Here is a 20,364-nt window from a genome sequence, read left to right on the forward strand (position 1 = left end):
CGGTCTAGCTAACCACAAGCTCCCCTGTTTCATGGATCACCTATCATGACAATCACGTAAACTCGTCATTAAGTATGAAACTGACATTCTCTTAAAAATGAAATATATTTTGATTTTTGGTTATATGCTAGTGACTCACAGTGCATGAGTCGATTTACATTGCCTGAAGCTCTTCGTCTAGATCTTTATGAGACCTGCTACTACTTCTTTCGCCCATGAGACTGGAGGTATGTAAGCGTTTGACATGAGCTAGATGAAGCAAGCATGACAAAGGTTCATGATGGATCTGCATCAATGGTGGTGGTTGACTAGTTTCTCGATGGTAGAAGCAAATAGCCTAGTTGTCTCTGTTTCTGGCCCAACTTGAAAGTGATGAAGACTAGCTTTTCTGGTGCTTGCTTCAAGGGGATTTGTTATTGAATTTAAGCTTAGATGCACTCACAAGAAAAGGAACCACAATTGTGGGTAGAGTCGACCAGTTCATTCATTGCACATACTTGTGCAGGAGGCTTACATCTTCGAACTAACATTGGTTTACCATTACATACATATATCAATCAAACATCGTCGCTATTTGATGAATAACTGATAGAAATTAATATCTGTATTGTATGCAATTGCAATATCTCTCGCAAGATTTTCAAAAAACGTGCAAGTAGTATAAGTACATCAGTTTTTATTCCTTATGTTTTCTGATATCTCCTACTTAAACCAAAGCTTTATCTTTTCATCAAGACACGAGTTGATGCAAAAGAGAATCATACGTTTTTGAAGATAACTTTATAAAAAACAGGAGAAAAAAAGAGGACTCTCTTTTAATGTGAACCGGTGACCGCTCGGAGCTGACCTCGTGCGCTAGGCTCCTACATCCTTGGTATCTGCCTGCGTAACCAAGTTGACAAAGATTTAAACTCTATTCATATCATTAACTGTAACCAAGTGTGTAAATCCTCCTCCTTCGATATTTGTAATTAGATGATTATATAACTAATTCAGGTCTCTGCAGTTAGCAATGCAAACCAATGAACTACTTACCGAAAACATACTGGAAATGTTTTAGAGCATTGTCGTGTCCACTGGGTAGCTTCCTAGTACCCGCAAAAAAGTAGCAAATTCCTGCAACAATAACAACAAACAAAAACGAAAAACAATTGCCTTAGTCACATTCTACTTCACCGTGTTTTTCCAGACCAAGTAATAAAAAAGGCTTTACCTCGAGATGCCTAAGTGCATTTTGAGCAACTTCATCAGCCATAGATGCTTCGAAGTCCACATAGAAAAGATAATCAAAGTATCTGCCAAGCAAAAATAGAGAAAGACCTTCATCATTTTTCAGGTTACTGTGTGAATGGTACAAGAGTCAAGGAGTGGTGTTTGTAAGATAAATTACTTTAGCCCTCCAGATGCTCGCAGAGGGTTTTTCCTTAAAGGGCGGCTTTCGATCTGACCGAAACCACAAGAAGGTGATTGTTAACGATGAGAAAAAGTACTGATTATAAACAACGTCTGCACAAATTAAAAAATGAAAATTTGAGTGTACTAACTAACTAACCTTTGTGAGGTTAATTTGCCTAAGTGCAAACACAGCAAGTGCTTTGAAAAGTACTCCAGGCCCTTCCTCTAACGAGAAAACTATACTTGTCTACAAAAAGATCAAAGTAACTTGTGCATCACAAAAAAAATAAACTGCCAAATATAAACCGGCGCTTGCATTTCAGAACATACATATGGATTTCTCACCTTAAAGAGTCTGTTAGTTCCAGGGATAATGGGTTCCCTTGCGAGCATTAGAAACCTTGTCACATTATCAGTATCATCCTAAAATTGAACTTTACAATCAAATCATCCACAAGTGTAAAATTATAGACTAACAAAAAACAGTAAAGAAAATCGAAAACTCTATAAACCTGGATATCTTCAGCAACTATGTTCAACCCATATATCTCTGCAGCTTTGGCGCTCGCAACTGCAGCTGCATCACTTAAATCTTCGAATGCAATTTGCTGTGAATTCAATTCATTAACTTAATAACCTCCTATTGTAAGCTAATGAATATATGATCATAAAGTGTTTTACCTTTGCAGCACCAGCAGTGTCATCTACTGCTTCTCTGACCAATCCCAATCTAGTTAACGTGTTTTCGCATTGAGCCAGAGCCTGATTCAAAGCAAAGTCTGAGGCTTTCGCTCATACTAAGAGACTATAAAGGCAAAATGGTTCACCTGTGGATGGCTAAGCACCCTTCTCAAATCTTCAAGCTTTACACCGTGGTTAGCCAACAAACAATGGCGAACAGCTAACTTGACTTCACCAACAATATGCAAATTGTGACGCAGCAAAAGATCATAGTTTCTATGAATGCTTCCACCTAAAGAGTTCTCAATAGGCAAAACTGCTCGGTCAACAAGCCACCGCTCAACCGCCTAAAATAAGAAACCAAAGGTCCGAAAATGCTTTAAAACCAAGCTCTAAGAGTATTAATGTTAAAGTAACAAGATTCTCACCTCAAAAGCAGTGTCAAACTCTTCGCAGGGAACGGCTTCACAGTTTGGATAAGCCTTCTCAGCTGCTGATTCACTGTACGCACCTCTCACTCCCTATATAAGCATTCATTTAATCAGATAAGCTCTTCTCCTCAGAAATGTTTATGTGTATTACCTGATAGGCAACACGAACACGAGAGCCGTTGGATACAGTTTCCGCGAGCTGGTTTGATGATAACGGCTCTAATGTTAAAAAACAAATAAACATCCCAATTATTAATAAAACGCTGCTAATTAATCTATCTCTGATTGGTTCACTAATTAGCAACGAACACTTTCGAGACAAGTTATGAAATGAATTAGATAATAGGATTCGTACTAGGAAGCAGAGGTGAGTCTTCCAGGATCTTCTTCACTTCCACAGCTCTCACGGAGCTCTCTTTCCCACGTCCATCGCCTTCCCGGAGCGACGCCGATAAAGATGCCAAACGGTTGCGCTTCGAAGATCCGCGACCGAATCGGATGACGGCGTTTGGATTGCGATTGGATGGTGAGAGGTTTCCGGATATTCCACTGGGGAGCTGAGTCGTCGGTGATCGAACGGCGTGGACGGCCATTGATGTGGAAATGAAACGGAAACACAGGAGGAAGAGAAGAAGAAGAAGAGGAAACAAATTGAAGACAAGTCCCAACGCAATAGTTTCGACGGCGTTTATGGATGAGAACACTGAAGTGACATTGATGGGCCGCATTATTATAAGGCTTTTTAAATTCCGTTAATGGGCCAAACTATTTTAATCTTACGGCCCATAAGGTCACACAGGTTTAGACTTTAAGCTATCGATCTATTTTAGTTACTACTATGTTTATATCAATCTAATCAAGAAATAAGTTATATTTCTACCGTATCATGTGTTAGACTTCAACAACAGAGTATAGAGTTAAGTGATTAAGGAGGAGAAGGTACAACAGGAAAGTGCCAAAATGGATTTATCCTTCTCACACGCTCCTTGCTAACACTGCTACAACAACAAACGACATAACAACACAAACAACAAACGACAGATCAAGCCAACACATTAGCTCCATTACTCATCTCACGGTTTTTACGCTTCCTTCCAGTCTTTGTCACCTTCTTCTCCTCCTCTTTGGCTACATGAGACCTGAGCCAACACAAACAAAAGCCTCAGCTTATACAAAAAAAACAACAACAGAGTATACTTATGGTTTCACAAAGGAAATATCACACACTACCAACCTGTAATTTGGATTCAAGTCTTCGAGAGCCTTATCGATTGCAAAGATCACCATATTCTTTATCTGTTAAGAACATACACAGATAATCATAACCAGCTTAGAGATGGGTAACAATCAGAGACCGAACCAAAACAAGAAAGTACCTGCAACTTGTCCTCTTTTGAATGATGGTTTGGTGGTAGCAGACGATACTCCTTTGTTAAGCGGAAACACTCACTGATATTTTCAGGTGAGACAAAGTCAAGCGCCACCTTTGTACAAGACTGCAAGAGAAACAAAATGATCAACCTGATGAACCTTTTGCTGAGAGACTAAAGAGAATCAACTTGCTCAAAATCATAGTATTACCTTCAAGTTCCTGACTTGATGAGGGCAGCCTACAGGTATTAACACAGCATCTCCAAGCTTCTGAACAAACGTCCATGGCTCAATGCCTACACAATATACAGCCCATATAAACATTATTACCAAAACTGTCAAAGATAATGTTCTTGAGTTATTCAAAGTATAAAAGCATACCGTATTCTTCTTTCAGAATCATTTTATGATAACGCGTCAGATAGAAAGACTGGTCATGTATTGGATGAACCACCTACAGAAGAAGAAGATGGACGAACATATACCATAAGTAAAAAAAAACGGCCAATACTCTAATAGAGAGACATGCAGGAAGCAAAGATTCACTACATATCTTCAATATCACTGAAACTTTTGGGAATGAGAAGTGTACCTTAGAGACGGGGGAACAGAAGAAATGTCGAAACTCTTTATGATGACTCAGAAGGTATTTCTCTAATTTTGGAACATCTTCTCTACGGAAAATGTCCCAAAGAGCTCCTCCATCAGCTTCAAGGTTCTTGACTTCTTCTTCATTAGTGTTTTCAAGAATCTCAATCTTTTCCTTGTAGTTAGGAACCGAGCCAAACAGCTCCTTGACATCTTGTGCAGCATGCTTCCTCTTCAGTTTTTCTATTGTGGATTTCTTTTCTTCCTCTTTGATGGTCACTTCACTTACGTGGGTCAGCACATTAACCTGAAATAACAAATACCGCAGAGCAATTATGATACAGAAAAGAAGAGAGTGAAACTGATCTATATTTTCACCCAATCATGAAAGAATATATAATAATATTAATAAAAGACAACTTAATAATCATGAAAGAATATATAATAATAATATTAATAAAAAAAAAAAAAAAAAATTTAATAAAAGACAACTTTGGTAACTCCGCTCATACATAACTTACATAAAATCCAAGAGATACCAGAAATAGGATACGGAGTATATTCTGTTTTACTACTTGACTAATGAACCAATCTAGAATAGTACAAATTGGTCGGTCCCTGAATTAGCATAGAGAGACTAAACCGGAAAGGAAACAAGATAACCAGTACTAAATTTCTATAAATGTACCAGGAAACTAAAGCTATTTTTATTATTCACTCTCAAGAAGGACATGGAGCAAGATATTGCATAACACACAGCTTGACAACTCACTGATATAGGTTTGCAATCAGTTAATATTCTCCACAGTTCATTTCAATGAATTTATGTATTCAAAAGGTTATCAGCCCAAACATAAAGTCCAGCCAAACAATTTTATTGAATCCACATGAAATCTACACAGTTAAATTTATTGATCCTAGGTTTTTACTGCACAATTTGAGTTGGTTTCAATGGGTTCTGAAAATTCAAAAGATTATTAACTGAACAATTTTAGTTAACATGGTAATCTTGGTTTAATATTCAATTTCATCCAAACTTGTAACATTCATCTCGATATTCAGTTTCAGCAGAATTTGAAGCAAGAATTATTAGTTTATCTATAAAAATCCTATACAAGACATTTGTTGGCATGTTAGTGATTAGACTGCAGCAAAATCATATTCATTTTGGTAATCCTAATCTATTGAAATATTCAGTTTCAGCCAAAGATGTAGCATTCATCTCGATACTCAGCTTCAGCAGAATTTGAAACAGGAATTGCTAGTATATCTACAAAAGCCTTATACAAGACATTTTGTTGGCATGTTGGTGACTAGACCGCGACAAAATCATGTTCATTTTGGTAATCTTAATCTATTGAGATATTCAGCTTCAGCCAAATTTGTAGCATTCATCTCGATATTCAGCTTCGGCCAAATTTAAACAAGATTAGTTAGTTTTTCTACAAAGGGCATGTACAAGCCAATTTGTTGGCATGTTTATTTTGGTGTTGACCACTGCAAAATCATTTTTATTTTGGTAATCTTAATCTATTGAGATATTCAGCTTCAGCCAAACTTGCAGCAAAACTTATAGTCATAGATCGATATTCAGCTTCAACAGAATTTACAAAAGAATTTGTTAGTCTATAAGCAAAGAGCCTCTACAAAACACATTGTTGGTTTGTTTTGGTGATTAACAACATCAAAATCATATTCAATAAGGTAATCTTAATCTATGGAAATATTCACCTTCAGCCAAACTTGCAACAAAACTTGTGTAGTAATAGCTCGATATTCAGCTTCAGTACAATTTGCAGTAGACCTTGATAGTCTATCTGCAGAGATCCTCGGTAAACACTTTGTTGATCTATTTTTGTGATTAGAGAGAGGTTTAGGTAACTTTAATCCATGAAGATTTTAGGTTCAGCCAAACTTACAACAAAATTTATGTAGTCATAGCTCGATATTCAGCTTCAGAACTTGTTAGCTTATCTGCAAAGAGTCTCTACAAAACACTCTGTTGGTCTGTTTTGGTGATTAGGCAACTTCAAAATAATGTTCGTTTAGGTAATTTTCATCTGTGGATAATATTAAGTTTCAGCCAAACTTGCAGCAAAACTTGTTTAGTTATAGCTCGATATTCAGATTAGCAGAATTTACAGGAAAATTGTTTAATCTATCTACAAATAGACTCTACAAGACACTTTGTTGGTCTTTTCATGATTAGACAGCTGCAAAATCATGTCAATTTTGATAATCTTAATCTATTAAGATATTTAGCTTCGGCCAAACTTGCAGCAAAACGTCAGTATTCATAGCTCGATATTCAGCTTAAGTATGAAGGATATTGCCAAGCACAATCGGAGCAAAGCACAAATACAAGAAGATTATGGGAATTTACTTCTATTCTTAGCCTCATAAGAGGAGAAAATGATGCTATAAAGGGAATAGTTAAAACTAAAAACAAAAAAAATATCATCTTTCCCAAAAGAAAAGAGATATACTACAGAACTTATCTGGAAATGAACTAAAGGAAGACTAGTCCTATATGTAAGAAAATGTGTTTGGTGCGAATTTTTACGAAATGGAATCTTATTTCATTATTATGATAGGTTATGAAATCATTATGGGTATACCAAGGGAAACCATCAGAAAACCAAGTACAAGAAAGGAAAGAAAACGTGCACGAGAAATGACAAAGAGTACTAACCGCATCAGACATGTCGCAGTGGAGTTTGGTTACTGAATCTCCACGGCCCATTTCTTGCGCAAATCCATAAGCAACGTAAGTCTTTGGTCCCATGTCCGGTTTCAAGCAAAAATCAGGCAACTTCACGGCAAGATTTAAAGGCCCACTAACCGGGTGAGTGTACTGCTTCAAAGGCAAACTGCATAAGAACTCCTCACAGTGACGCGGCAAGTTTTCATTGAAGCTCTTCGATGGAGGCCAATCTTTCAGTTTCAGAACACTTGGCCAACCCTCACGATCATAACGGCCTTTTTGGTAACCGGTAAAGAATGCATGAAGATTAATAGATCCCTACATCAATAACAAGTCATCGTATAAGTTAAGAGCATGGCAACAAGTTCCAACTGTAAATTTGACTTGCAACTAATAAAAGACATAAGAGTATGTCGGTAAGAAAAATGAAACTGAGACCATTTTCAGTTTGACTTGCCACGTCTCAGTTTAGAAACATACAACAAGTAAAGCAACCAAGGGGAAGACTGACCTCACAGCAGTCTAGACAATCAATAGCATTAACGTCCAGAAGTGTTTCATGCTTGGTGCTTCTCATCTGACGGCAAGCACGATGCATAACACCTGGTTCCCAGCTTAAACCAGCTGTAGCCTCAAGCACGTTCCTCACAATCACAGGCTCTCCTTTTGCCCAATGATGCTGAAAATGCTTCAGATTAATCTCCTCCTGAGCATCTGTAGCACTTGGAAAATATAGATAATTGTCTTCTGATCCTTCTCGACATGCAGCCTTTAACACGTTTTTGTTGGTGTCCATGTCAATATGACCTTCAGAGTCAAAACAAGGGCATCTCTCTGTGGCCATTTCAGGTAAATCAAAAAGCTTGTTGGCTTCAACAGTTTCTTCAACCTTTTTGACCAATTCTGATACCCAACCATCGGGAAGCACGCGTTTCAACTCTAAAATCCCCTCACCACAACAGCAAGTAATGAGTCCGACTTCATCTGTTTTCCAAGTAGATGGGGGCTTGACAATAGCAAGTAATGGTTCCGGCTCCAGCTTATCATCCGTAGGTTTACCAATTTTTTCTTTTCCTCCATGTAGATAATCTAAACCTCTGCTAATGTAATTCCAGTAAACATCCTCCTGACATGCCTGAAGCTTTCCTTTTCGGATCTCCATGGAACATGCAATGCAGATATCAGAACCGCAGCTCGAGCAATGTCTATGAAGGTCAAAGATGGCAGTCTGGCAGCTATCACTGTAAACCCAAAGAGTTTAAACAAGAAAGATTAGTAACAGCATAAGAACTTGACATATTCACTAGAATAAGAGTGTCAAGGTGAGTTACCAGTATAGTCTTTCGCCAGGGCTACAATTAGTGTCTTCAGGCTTCACCTCTCCAAACTCCAGTCCTGTGAAACAAAATAAGTATTCTCTTATTATATGAGCCATCACATTGCAACTTCCCAGTTCATAAATATAATGAATGAGAATGCAAACAATACGAAGGGACTAACAAAAACAATAGTAACTTTCCAGCGTTGTTAAAACCAAGGAAAGTACCTGATATATTTGCCTCAGCTTCCTTCTCAAGAACTTGTTCATCGTTTATTTCCTTCAGATGTGGGAGAAGCTTTTGCAGAATATACTTAGAGCATTGGACTTCTTCATCCTTGCTAACCTTGAGGTCTGAATTTAACCCCTACATGATATTGGAGCAATGATTGAGTAATGATAGTTGATAGAATTAAAGAAAACACACAATCAAGCAAGATATATACTTACTTCCATTTTAGTATCTAGACGCAAGCATGCTCTGCAGTTGCAAGTATTCCAGCAAAACGGGCATTTCTTGGCAATGTCTTCATGTGGGATGCGAGGGTACCTATTATAATTATAGAACAAGTTTTTTCAAGCTTCCAGAAAACAAAAATAAACAAATCCAGCAAAAAAAAAACTACAATAAAGGAAGTGGATCACTAAACCCGATTAATACATACGAAAGATGTAATGTAAAATTATAGAGGCATCAACAGGAACTCATGCTCAAAATCCAAATTTTTATCTTGATTCTATCCAATTACATTACAATACAGAGCTCTAAAGTATTTACTTTTAACACTCATAAAGGAAGTAGCAAGAAGCTAACGTCATGGGTAAGTGTGAAAGTAAGAAGAGCAAATCAAGGAGAGGGGAACACTAAACTAAGATTAATCTATAATAAAGAAATGCTGTTACATTATCTACTTAACATTGATTCTATCCAATACAAGCTGTACACTATCTACTTTTAAAACTCATAAAGGAAGTCAGTAGCAAAGAAGCTAACGTCATGGGTAAGTGTGAGAGTAAGATCAGAGCAATACCAAGTTTCTAAGCATTTGTGGCAATAACGCTTCCTATCGCAGCAGTTCTGACACCGCACAACCTCCCCATTATCGTTACGTTGACATTGATGACACATCATGCACTCAGATTCTTCAGCTTTATCCTAAAATATACCAAAACAATAAACAGGTTACTATGTAACCCCTACGAATGATGAGCAAAGGAGAGAGCTTTTCACTGACCTCGTCTTTGTTGAGACAACCTACCACCACTTTCCGAGGCCTCTTAGTAACCTTAACAGAGCCTTTAGAAACAAGTTCATCATCCTTCTTCTCGTCTTCGTCTTCTTTCAATGGCCTTTTACGAGAATAAACCTTCTTGAACCTTGGCATTCCATCAGAAGCCTTAATAATCTCTTCAGCTCCATTCTCCTTCTTCTCTAAACAAGCGATAACACCTTGGTCAACTTTCTTCGTTGACTTTTCGCCTTCTTCGTTGACTGGATACTTCCGAGGCCTTCCCGGTTTAGCCTTTGGTGTATCACTCGTCTTCTGCTCTTCTTCTTCCGGATTTTTCCGAGGCTTCCCCGGTTTATCACTTGTCTTCTGATCTTCTTCAGGTTTAGCCTTCGGTTTATCATCTGTCTTCTGGTCTTCTTCAGGATTTTTCCGAGGCCTGCCCGGTTTAGCCTTCGGTTTATCATCTGTCTTCGCGTCTTCTTCAGGATTTTTTCGAGGCCTGGCCGGTTTAGCCTTCGGTTTATCATCTGTATTCCCGTCTTCTTGAGGATTTTTCCGAGGCCTGCCTCGTTTAGCCTTTGGTGTACCATTCACCTTCTCGTCTTCTTCAGGATTTTTCCGAGGCCTTCCCGGTTTAGCCTTGGGTGTATCATTCGTCGTCTGGTCTTCTTTCCGAGGACTGCCCGGTTTAGCCTTTAGTGTACCATTCGTCTTCTCGTCTTCTTCCGGATTTTTACGAGGCCTGATCGGTTTATCATCAACTTCTTCAGGAATCTTCCGAGGCCTACCCGGTTTAGCCTTTGGTGTACCACTCGTCGTTTGGTCTTCTTCAGGGCTTTTACGAGGCCTGCCTCGTTTCGCCTTTGGCTTGCTTTCGTCGTCATCGTCGTCAATCGGAGGCTCGGCGTAATCAACCGTTGATAACGTACAAGCTCTCGGCGCCCTAATCCGAACAGCTCGTGGATTCTGTTCTTCATCAGCAACAACCCTAATAGCTTCCTCCTCTGTAGAACTCATGACTAAAGATTAAACAAATCCTAAACCACTCTTCGAGTCCCCAATCAGAGAAGAGGAATATTATAAAGAAAACGCGAAACCCTAGACACTGTTAACGCGGATTGGCCTATATATTGGGAAACTCTGCTCGCCACAGTTAAAAAGTTTAGGGTCGGTTAATTTGTCAAACTATTGGATTTAAAGCCAAAACGTGGTGGGTTTTTATTTCCCGCCCATTTCGAAAATCGAAAGTTTTATTACAAGAATAAATGTCTTCTTGTCTAATTTTAATTTAATACTACAATTCATAATCAAAGTACATTTTTTAATAATAAATCAATTCTATTAATTTTAAGTCACGATTTCGCTACTTTATGTTGATTTTTAAGTTGGACCATTTCAAACATATTTATTAGTTGCATATTGTTGTTATCTTTGTAATATCACAATAATATATCCTTATTCCATTTAATATCTTCATTAATGATTAAATAATTTTTACTGAACACAAATTTAATTATTTCATTAACGGCTAAACCGTAGTATTTCAGATATTTAGACTCTCAATTTACTATCTTATTGATTATACCAAATGGTCTTAATTGAATTTTTCGGTTTAAGCTATGATATTTGATATAGACATTTATTTGAAAATTATGCCATTAAAGAACATTTGTTAGAACTTTTTTTTTCTCGCGTTGTAAATCTAACATATGATATTTGATCCGCAATATAATTTTAATATTGTTGTGCTATTATTGACAAATTACACACAATCATACTTTTAATATTCTTAATATGTCAATCTATTTTATTATTTAACCAAATAATTAAATTATTAGTATTTTATTGTACTTACTAAAAATAAATTATTCAAATAAAAGTTTATAAAAGTAATCGACTAATCGTCCTACCAAAAAAATTTTTTATAAAAGTAATCGTTTTAATGATTATTTTCCTATTTTATAAGATTTACCAAACAATATATATTTGAGATATTTTCAAATCCTAACTACCATCCTTATAATTATTTAAAATTTATAATGTATATATTTTGAAAACAGTATCTAGGATAAGAATATTGACTCTTAAACATTGTTTGGTAACATTTTAAATACGATATTTAGACCAATGTTAATATCAATATCTTCTCTTTTATTCGATTACCGTCAATGTTATTTTAAAAACAAACCTATACAATTAATATCATGACATCTAACATTCACAAAATCATTTCGCAGTCACTAACTAAATTCGCAATTTAGATTTGCATTGATGAAATTTAGGTGATGCTTACTTATACTAACTAAATTCTAAATTTTGCAATAAAAATCTCAGCTGTAATATTAATATAATTTTAAGATGCACAGTTCTTTTTAAAAAAGTTTTAGATGATTGCTTCATATAACTTAGTCTGAAACATATAACCTATATTTGGCAAACCATTATAGTCGTGTAAACAAATACAATTGAAAATGGTCCATATAGTAAAATATGATCGAATGACAGATAACTTATGTAATATGTTATTCAATTGGTTTAATTTATAAACACAATATAAATACTTAACATATGTTCAATCATGGAAAACTGTCGATCATCTATAAATGTTACAATGTTAAAAATGAACAAAACTTGTCCAGTTGCGCAGATCAAGACCTTGTTAAAATTTAATATGGTTAATTACATCTTTAGATTATACCAACCGGTTAATACATGACCTAAAACTATTTTGCAGATTTGCAAACATATAGTTCTTCATCCTTCTAGTTATATGCTTCATACCAAGAAATACATTATTTATCTAAGTATTTAAATTTCAAATTTGTTACAAGAAATATATTTATTGATAGGTCCAAGTAACTCATTTGTGACAAGTCCAAAACTATATTGATCGTAATCATATGTCCATCGTCTTAAAAGTTGAATAATTGAACCTGCTATTCTAATCATCTTCTCTCCGTTTCTTTCTTTCGGTTTGTCTGTTACGCAGTTAAAAGAATCTTTCCTCTCGTTTCACTCTTACTCCATGTTCTTTTATATAATTGAGGCCAGCTGTCAGTAGCAGAGTATGACACTTGTGTCTCTCTGAAGCTTGATGTGAGCGGTCACTAGGAGATGTATTAAAACACAACTCTTTGACGCTTAAATTCACAAATTTGCCATCCCAACCTTTTATGACTCTCACCGAGTTCACTAGATTGACACAAACATAAGCCGCCCATAATTCTGCAAAATGCAAACACAAAAACAAAAGTTTAGTAATGATATTGACAGTTCGAGTTGAACAAATTTTGAAAAAAAATAACGAAGAAAGTTTGACTTACGATGTCCCTCTTGGTCTCAGACATCTCCTACCACTTTATCTTCTTGTTTTGAACGGATAGGTTCACCAACTATCTTCTTTCCTCTGAAAGTTCAACCCATTTCCTGTCAACTCTTGTAACTCCATCTATCCAGTTGGGAGACTGAAGAAAACGAACAAGAAGATAAAAATAAGTAAGGAAATAGTATCTATATATCAATACTATTAAAACTGAATGACCTTTTTTGAGGTGCTCTTAGATTTTTGAATTATTTACAATCTCATGCCACTGAATTATTTTTGAACTATAATTTCAATTAAATATTTTTTTGTTTTTTCATAAATAGCAGATAACCATCTCCTATTTCCATGTAATCTTTTTACAGATTCATGCCAGAAATTATCTTTTAATAGTAATTAAACTATATAGAAATTATTATTCACCACCAAATCGTAGGACATTATTTACCTTAAATAAATATACATTGGACCACTTAATTATTGCATCACATTACAGCTGAACAAACAAAGCTAGAATAGTCAATTTTCGTTTATGATTAAAATACTAGGGAAAAATACTACCATCACATTACATTTTTATTTTATTACTAATTATTAATACTATTTATTTGAATTGAGCATGAGAATATTCTCTATCAATACTAAACAACGATTATGCTTTGCATTTCCCTTAATAAAGCAACAATTAATAATTCCTAACTAACCATGAATACTTCACACGATACAAAAGAAAAAAACTAACTCATCTATGAAGGAGATTTTCATAAAAGAGTCAAGAAATTCTCATAAACAAGTCAAGATCTATGAAGGGTGATTTTCATAAATGAGTCAAGAAATTCTCTATCATATCATTGAGGTTAGTGTACAACTGCTTTGGATTTATTGGTGGTCTCTTAGGAATAAATAAGGAGATTGATTGCTTATAAAAATAAGGGCTATCTTTTCAAAAAAAGGGGGGAACCTGGTTTCTAATTAGCATTTTATTTGCAAGGGCTTGGAATTAATGGAATTGGTTTGGGGTTTTATTTCAAGATTTACGGTTGTCTTCTATGTATGTTGTGTGTTTATGATTTATTGCAGAAACTCTTATCAGCTCTCCACATTGTCATCAGTGCATATTGCATATCCAGTAGACAAGGCTCAGGACAGGGTATACATATGGATTTTAAAAGGTTAAACGTTTCTTTTCCAAGTCAGACGGTCTAAAGTAAGTGCAAGGTTTTATTTTTATTCTGATTTGACGTTTCATTCTGGTGTAATGTCTTTGTATTTATTTTGGTTCTTTTGTGTTTTTAAAAACTATAGATACACAGGTCTTGGTCTAAATGTATTCAAGGTTATAGCGAGGAAAAAAATAGAAACACCCATTTTTTTCTCGGTCGTTGCGGTTAGTAAGTCAATTACAAACTCTTTTTTTTTTACAAACTCTTTTTTGTTATGGATACGGTAAACTTTTCAAGGTTTCAACAGATTTCTTAATTGCTTCAGTATGAGTTAGTTTCTTCTCAAATAAAAATTATATTTCATATAATTATTTAAATATATCGAATGTAATCGATTTTTTTGGGATATGTGTAACAGATAATTACCATCTTCTTAATACGATAATAGATAATACATGTAGAAACCATGTTTACAATAATCATCTCATAAATTAAACCCACCAATTTCTGAAGTTACCTAACAATCTAACCTGTGGTTATGGAAAATGCAGTAATTTCAGCATATGTGACTTACATAAAAAAATCCGGAACATTAACTTTCAGCATATTCGATTAATATATCTTTTAAGCATTTTGGGAATATTTCAAAAGATCTAGGGGCCCAGAATTAATTGACAAATCTACAAAATTGTGTACATCCTAAACTAATTGACTTACTTTATAAATATTCATGGGCCATCGATTGATTATATTGTTAATCAATATTTGACAAATTTTAACCAAATGTTGATGGGTCGAGAAGGAAAACAAAATTATTAGAGAACATTTCATGCCCCATTACTAATAACATTCTTATTTTATCCAAACCCAAATTATAAAACACATTATAATCAATTTAACCTCATTGATTAACTATATTAAGAGAAGAATAAGATCACCATTTAGCATGTCCACGTAGGCACGAAAAATCAGCCAATAGAAAGACTCAAACATGTCATGTCAGCTCAGCTTAAATCAAAATTATAAATTCTAGGCTAGCTTAAATCAAGATCAATAAATTCTGGATTTTTCATATGGTCTCATGATATATTTCAGAAAAGGCCCAGTTTTGAACTCCTAAATCTATGTTTCTTACACCTTTCATAGAACGGAGGGGTCGCTCAATTGATTTGGTTCACACAGTTCGTCTTCTCCGTTTATCCCTGCAAATCTCCATAACCACAACCCCTCTTGACCAATCAATTTATGTCCTAACCAATCAAAATAAGAAAAGCTTCCATATTATATAGTTTATATTTGTAAAAAGAACACAAAATAATTTTAGGTGAGAACACTACTTTAAGACCTTTGACGTTCTCGATTCTCTTGATCTCAGTTTCATTGACTGTTTCGCAAAGTTATCAAACATCTTCAATTAATCTCTTCAAATTCTTTCAACTATTTATCTGTCCCTTAATTCAGTTCTTCTGTTCTCTGAGCTCCTTCGTATATTTATTGATAGGTCCAAGTAATTCATTCGTGACAAATCTAAAACTATATCAATCGTATGATTAGGCCATCCTCTCAAAAGTTGAATAATTATGGTATAACTTTTAAAAAGCTACTTGGTTCACAAGACTTTGAGCAATCATAGATATTGTAAGTCAAGCATATAGTATTTGATTATGACAACAAATGGATGACAGATTAGCAGTCAAATTAATCTTATTTTTGATTAAGTAGGAAAGTGTAGGGAAACCTGCGCTCTAGAGGAGACCAAGACTTTGATACACAATTGTTTCATTCATTCTTATTTGTTACTTATGCACAACATGATAGCTAGTCAAAACAAAATGTATTCATCATCATAATGCAAATATTGACTAAACATATCATCTTAAGCCTTACATATATGAGATATGAGACGATGGTATATTACAAAATATTGCCTATGTCTCATTATTTAATCTAATTTTTGACCTAGTTAAATAACAAATTTTCGAGTCTTATAAATATTAACGAATTTCTACGAATCCGCAAGTAGAGTCAAATAAATCACGCAAGGAACAATATGAAAACGAAATTTAAACTATCTGAATTATTCCGTTGGTGCATGACAATGACTCATGGAATGAATACAAATATATAATCAATCTATTCTATATATTTCCTCAGATTTGTGAGAAGACTCAGAAATTCAGAGCCAACAAATCCCCACCAAACATTCAAAGCATATTCTCAGAGCAGATCATCTCTAAATCATCCACAAAACCGGTCGTGAACAAGACATGAGCATCAAGGTATGTATATATGTGTACTCAATAACAAGTCATTACTTGGAACACACTTTGTGTCTATACGTGTGGAAGAAAGACTTTTCTTATGATGCTAAGAGGTTTTCTAACTGTGTGCAGCAAAAGATCCTGATAAGAGTTACTATGACTGATGATAAAACCAGAGCAAAAGCAATGAAAACTGCCGCTCAGTTTAAAGGTAACCACAAAACAAAAACAAAAAAAAACCATTTAAAAAGCTGATTCTCGTAGTTCATGTTGAATCTAAAGAGTTGTTGCCATGGTTTTGTAGGAGTCTCGGCTGTGGAAATAAAGGGAGATCACAGGAACCAGATTGAGGTGACCGGTGTTGAAGTCAATATGATCTGTCTAACCAACACACTGAGGAAGAAGGTAGCCTTCGCTGAGCTTGTAAGCGTAAACAAAGTTGAACCACCCAAGAAAGAGGACGACAAGAAGAAGGAATGCAAGAAACCCGATGAAAAGAAACCTGATGAGAAGAAAGCCGACGAGAAAAAAACAGATGAGAAAAAGCCAGAGCCATGTTGTTGTAACCCATGTTATCAACCATGGCCTTACGGATATGGTGTGCCATCTTCCTTTCCACATCCGTGTGATCCCTACGGGTATAACTTTAGAGATTATACTGGGGAACCTTTCTACAACTACGGACCCAATTGGAGGTTCATGTGAGAAGACTACAACGGAAGAGATAACACCTTATGTATACTAAGTATTTCAAGTCTCAACATGTTAATGCATTTTGATAGTCAGATTTGTCGCATGAATAAATACCGTTGAGCTTCCATAACCACGTAAGGAAGTTACTATGTAATGAGACTCCATGGATAAGAGCACCAATCTTTCTAGAGTTGCTTTTAATACACAATCCAGTACATTCTCCTACAAACCAAGACACCAAAGGGTTCCTACAAATTCAACTCACTCGCCTCCAACATTTTCCATTGCACTGCTGCACTTAACGACCTCTGCCACGACCAGCACCACCACGCCCACGACCACCACGTCCACGGCCTCGTCCAACAGGCTTCCCTAAGAACCAAAGAAAGAAAGAACGAATAAATAAACGGATTGATAACAGCAGTCTTATGATTATACTATTTACATCCAAGTGAAGGGAGCGTTACCAGCAACAGGCTTCTTAGGCTTGACTCGAGGAGTGTCTTCCACAAGCAAAGTCTCGAGGTTCAAGCTATCAGGAAGAATGTAGTAGCGGATGTTGTTACCCCTCAAGCTTAGATGGTCCATTGTCACCGGGTTCTTCCCCTTGAGAGTCATTTTAACAGTCTTCAAGTGAGTATTCATGCTCACATCAACACCTGCCCAAATCATCCAGCTTAACCTCAACGAATAAACTTAAGATGACTAAACCTAATCTGTGTGTTCTCTAAAGCTACTACGTATGCGATTAAAGCCAATGGAGTAAACGGATCGATACTAGTAAGATGAAATAGAAGTTACCAGTGATGGTTCCATGGACCACAGTCCCGTTCTTCAGCTCGATCGACACAGTTTCATTGTTCAGCTTCATCAAAAACCTACTCGATCCAATAATACACCCAAATCGAAACAAAACAACAACACAAATCAGCTAAGACGATCAAGAATGGAATCGAATCTAAATAAGAATCGAAACATTACCTGACGAGCTTCATCTTTGGGTGCGACGAAGAAGAGATCGGCGACGAAACTGCAGGAGCTGGTGAAACCCTCAAAACCCTTCTTAGCAAGCGGGCACGGATCCGACTTCTATTTTTGGATCCATTTGTTAAATCACGTTATAACGCTTAAAAGACATAGTTGGGCCGTAAAACACGGCCCATTATTCCGGATAATCGATACCAGGGCTGACCGGAAGCTAACCAGCGATGATTGAACAACAGACTACACTTGGTTTAGCTAACCGGGTAATTAATTGAAGACGCGAACCGTAAATTCCGGAAAAGGCGTCTAACAAAAGCGCGCGATCGCTTGATAAACACGCGCTGCGCGTTAAAAGATTGATAACTCTTAAATCGAGAGTTGACTGATAGATCTCGACGGTTAGAGAGAGATCGCTTCTCCGGCGAAACTGCGCAAACCCTAACTCCGTCAATGGCGGATCCGAGCTCCAACACGAAGAAGTACACTCCCCCTGGTCTAAGGTAACTTCGCTTCTTCTATCTATCTATCCTTCCTCTCGTTCTTGCTAATTTGAGTGATCTTTACTCTCTTCGTCTCCGATCTCTCCTTCTGATCTTTCTTCTCCGCCTTGCAGGAATCCGTCTGGGGGTAACAAGAAGACAGGAGGTACATTAGCTCTCTTTCTCTCGCTTATCTCAATATTCTTTGCTAGAAACGAATCAAATGAGTTCGTGATTTGTAGAGTGTCTAGTTCTGTGTAGTTACAGCGTAGATCAGAGAGATGTAGAAGAGAAGTAATCTGATTTTGTAGATTCATTCATTGATTTGCAAGCGAATCTGTAAACGATACGATTGTGGATAGTTTGTAAGCTCAGGAACCGTTCTAGGAAAGTAAATCAGATCTTGATCTTGGTTTCTTTTTATTAGCGAATCCTGAGAAATGAACATCGTTCTTCAAGCTTAGGAGTTAGGAATACAAGATGCTAGATCAGGTTTAGCTTGTTATGATCTTTGTTATTTGTTATTAAGAGAAATATGCCAGATCGTGCAGGTAGCCAGCAGAACAAGGATGGTGAGAGAAGTCAGACGCAGGCTTCTGGTTCTCAGATGGAGAAAGCTTCCCCAAAGATAATCACTCTTAAGGACTGCGCTACGAGTGAAGCTTATCAGCTTTTAAGCGAACGTATGAATCTGATTTTGACTATTTAAACATTTACGTGGTATCATCTTTGTTCCGTGTCACTGCGTCAGTGTATGGTCGTTTTTTTTCTGTCAGATATTGCTATGCCAAGCTCCTTTTATAAAATCTTTCAACTTTATGGGATGAAGTGACTTAATTGATGTTACTGCTTATGCACTCAGTTGATGTGTCTGTCTTATTTATGTACTCTTAAATTGTTAAATGAACAGGCTGGGCAGCTGCAATGCATCAGTACAATGACCCAACCGTGGATTTATCTGGTTAGTTTTAAGTGCATTCAAAGTGTTTCCTAATTTCATTTCTGTCTATAGACTTCTGCTGCTTGAGTTTCCAGAAATAGAATCTGAAAGTATTTACATTCCCACCTTGATCTCTGCATTCCTGTTATTAAATTAGATCTGGTTTTCGAGTTTTACCTGTTTTAATCTGTTTTACAGAACGACCAGTCATGTACTATGGAGGGAGTGTTTGGGGTAAACTACCTCACCAGGTAGAACCAATGCTTCGATCTCTTGCATATGCTTTTTACTCTCTTTAAGATATGGGTGCGATCATTTTCTCATATATTGTGGGACGAAACAACTGCAGATCCTGGCTTCAGCAAACAATACATTGTCTCCAAAGATAACGCCAGCGGATTACAGAGCTGAACTGCGCCGAGGATTGCTGACTCCAAGAAGTTCTAGCAACTGAAGGGTCTTTAGACTAGTGATATGGTGTTTGGTGCTTGTTGAGATGGTACAAGCGATGATGTGTCAGTGACGTTTTTCATTTTTCTGGTAGGATAAAAATGATTTCTTTCTGGCTCGAGTCGTTTCCTCTGGTCCCTAAAAATGTAAAAACCCAAACCAGAAGGTTTTGACTAACAATGACGTTAACAATTTGCATAATTTGTCTGCAAATGAATCGCTCTTTATTCTGTCTTATGAAATTTGGTAGTGGGAAGTGCTTAGTGTCCTTAAATTCGATGGATTTAGGTAGAACGTGTATAAGTAGTGTAAGTTGTTAGTATCCAAATTCGATTTGATTTAGTTTTTTGGT

At 36.3% G+C, this 20,364-nt stretch overlaps 5 protein-coding genes across 9 annotated transcripts; 2 read left to right on the forward strand and 3 right to left on the reverse strand.

The window, feature by feature from the left end:
- Positions 1-582: 582 nt before the first annotated feature.
- LOC103870648 (arogenate dehydratase/prephenate dehydratase 2, chloroplastic) lies at positions 583-3,180 on the reverse strand. The gene is made up of 12 exons (XM_009148801.3): positions 2,863-3,180; positions 2,659-2,726; positions 2,505-2,597; positions 2,223-2,423; positions 2,077-2,157; positions 1,908-2,003; positions 1,741-1,818; positions 1,553-1,642; positions 1,391-1,443; positions 1,214-1,295; positions 1,036-1,116; positions 583-882 (listed from the first exon to the last, which is right to left on the reverse strand). Exons 1-11 carry the CDS (start codon positions 3,098-3,100, stop codon positions 1,057-1,059), a joined length of 1,140 nt encoding a protein of 379 aa, XP_009147049.1. The 5' UTR covers positions 3,101-3,180; the 3' UTR covers positions 583-882; positions 1,036-1,056.
- A 180-nt stretch (positions 3,181-3,360) lies between these two features.
- Positions 3,361-10,974, reverse strand: LOC103870649 (lysine-specific demethylase JMJ25). 4 transcript variants are annotated; one of them, XM_033292841.1, is made up of 14 exons: positions 10,155-10,974; positions 9,724-10,043; positions 9,520-9,644; positions 8,939-9,038; positions 8,717-8,855; positions 8,502-8,565; positions 7,682-8,411; positions 7,159-7,488; positions 4,471-4,773; positions 4,260-4,332; positions 4,089-4,174; positions 3,884-4,003; positions 3,742-3,803; positions 3,361-3,646 (listed from the first exon to the last, which is right to left on the reverse strand). In XM_033292841.1, the coding sequence occupies exons 1-14, from the start codon at positions 10,735-10,737 to the stop codon at positions 3,550-3,552; spliced, it is 3,132 nt and encodes a 1,043-aa protein (XP_033148732.1). In that variant the 5' UTR covers positions 10,738-10,974; the 3' UTR covers positions 3,361-3,549. The 4 variants fall into 4 exon arrangements, with proteins under 4 accessions (XP_033148732.1, XP_033148731.1, XP_033148730.1 ...); XM_033292840.1 differs by having other exon boundaries at positions 9,724-10,035; positions 10,090-10,974; XM_033292839.1 differs by having other exon boundaries at positions 8,717-8,852; positions 9,724-10,974.
- A 2,968-nt stretch (positions 10,975-13,942) lies between these two features.
- Positions 13,943-17,335, forward strand: LOC103870652 (heavy metal-associated isoprenylated plant protein 16). The gene is made up of 3 exons (XM_009148804.3): positions 13,943-16,484; positions 16,599-16,677; positions 16,771-17,335. Exons 1-3 carry the CDS (start codon positions 16,473-16,475, stop codon positions 17,169-17,171), a joined length of 492 nt encoding a protein of 163 aa, XP_009147052.1. The 5' UTR covers positions 13,943-16,472; the 3' UTR covers positions 17,172-17,335.
- LOC103870651 (small nuclear ribonucleoprotein SmD1a) lies at positions 17,254-18,294 on the reverse strand. Its single transcript, XM_009148803.2, has 4 exons — positions 18,141-18,294; positions 17,961-18,037; positions 17,627-17,818; positions 17,254-17,531 (listed from the first exon to the last, which is right to left on the reverse strand). Exons 1-4 carry the CDS (start codon positions 18,152-18,154, stop codon positions 17,458-17,460), a joined length of 357 nt encoding a protein of 118 aa, XP_009147051.2. The 5' UTR covers positions 18,155-18,294; the 3' UTR covers positions 17,254-17,457.
- A 150-nt stretch (positions 18,295-18,444) lies between these two features.
- LOC103870653 lies at positions 18,445-20,254 on the forward strand. 2 transcript variants are annotated; one of them, XM_009148807.3, is made up of 6 exons: positions 18,445-18,643; positions 18,757-18,788; positions 19,174-19,305; positions 19,533-19,583; positions 19,761-19,813; positions 19,912-20,254. In XM_009148807.3, the coding sequence occupies exons 1-6, from the start codon at positions 18,594-18,596 to the stop codon at positions 20,014-20,016; spliced, it is 423 nt and encodes a 140-aa protein (XP_009147055.1). In that variant the 5' UTR covers positions 18,445-18,593; the 3' UTR covers positions 20,017-20,254. The 2 variants fall into 2 exon arrangements, with proteins under 2 accessions (XP_009147055.1, XP_009147053.1); XM_009148805.3 differs by having other exon boundaries at positions 18,453-18,643; positions 19,165-19,305; positions 19,912-20,249.
- Positions 20,255-20,364: the final 110 nt, after the last annotated feature.

This window comes from Brassica rapa, chromosome A05 (assembly GCF_000309985.2).
Source record: "Brassica rapa cultivar Chiifu-401-42 chromosome A05, CAAS_Brap_v3.01, whole genome shotgun sequence".
NCBI lineage: Eukaryota > Viridiplantae > Streptophyta > Magnoliopsida > Brassicales > Brassicaceae > Brassica > Brassica rapa.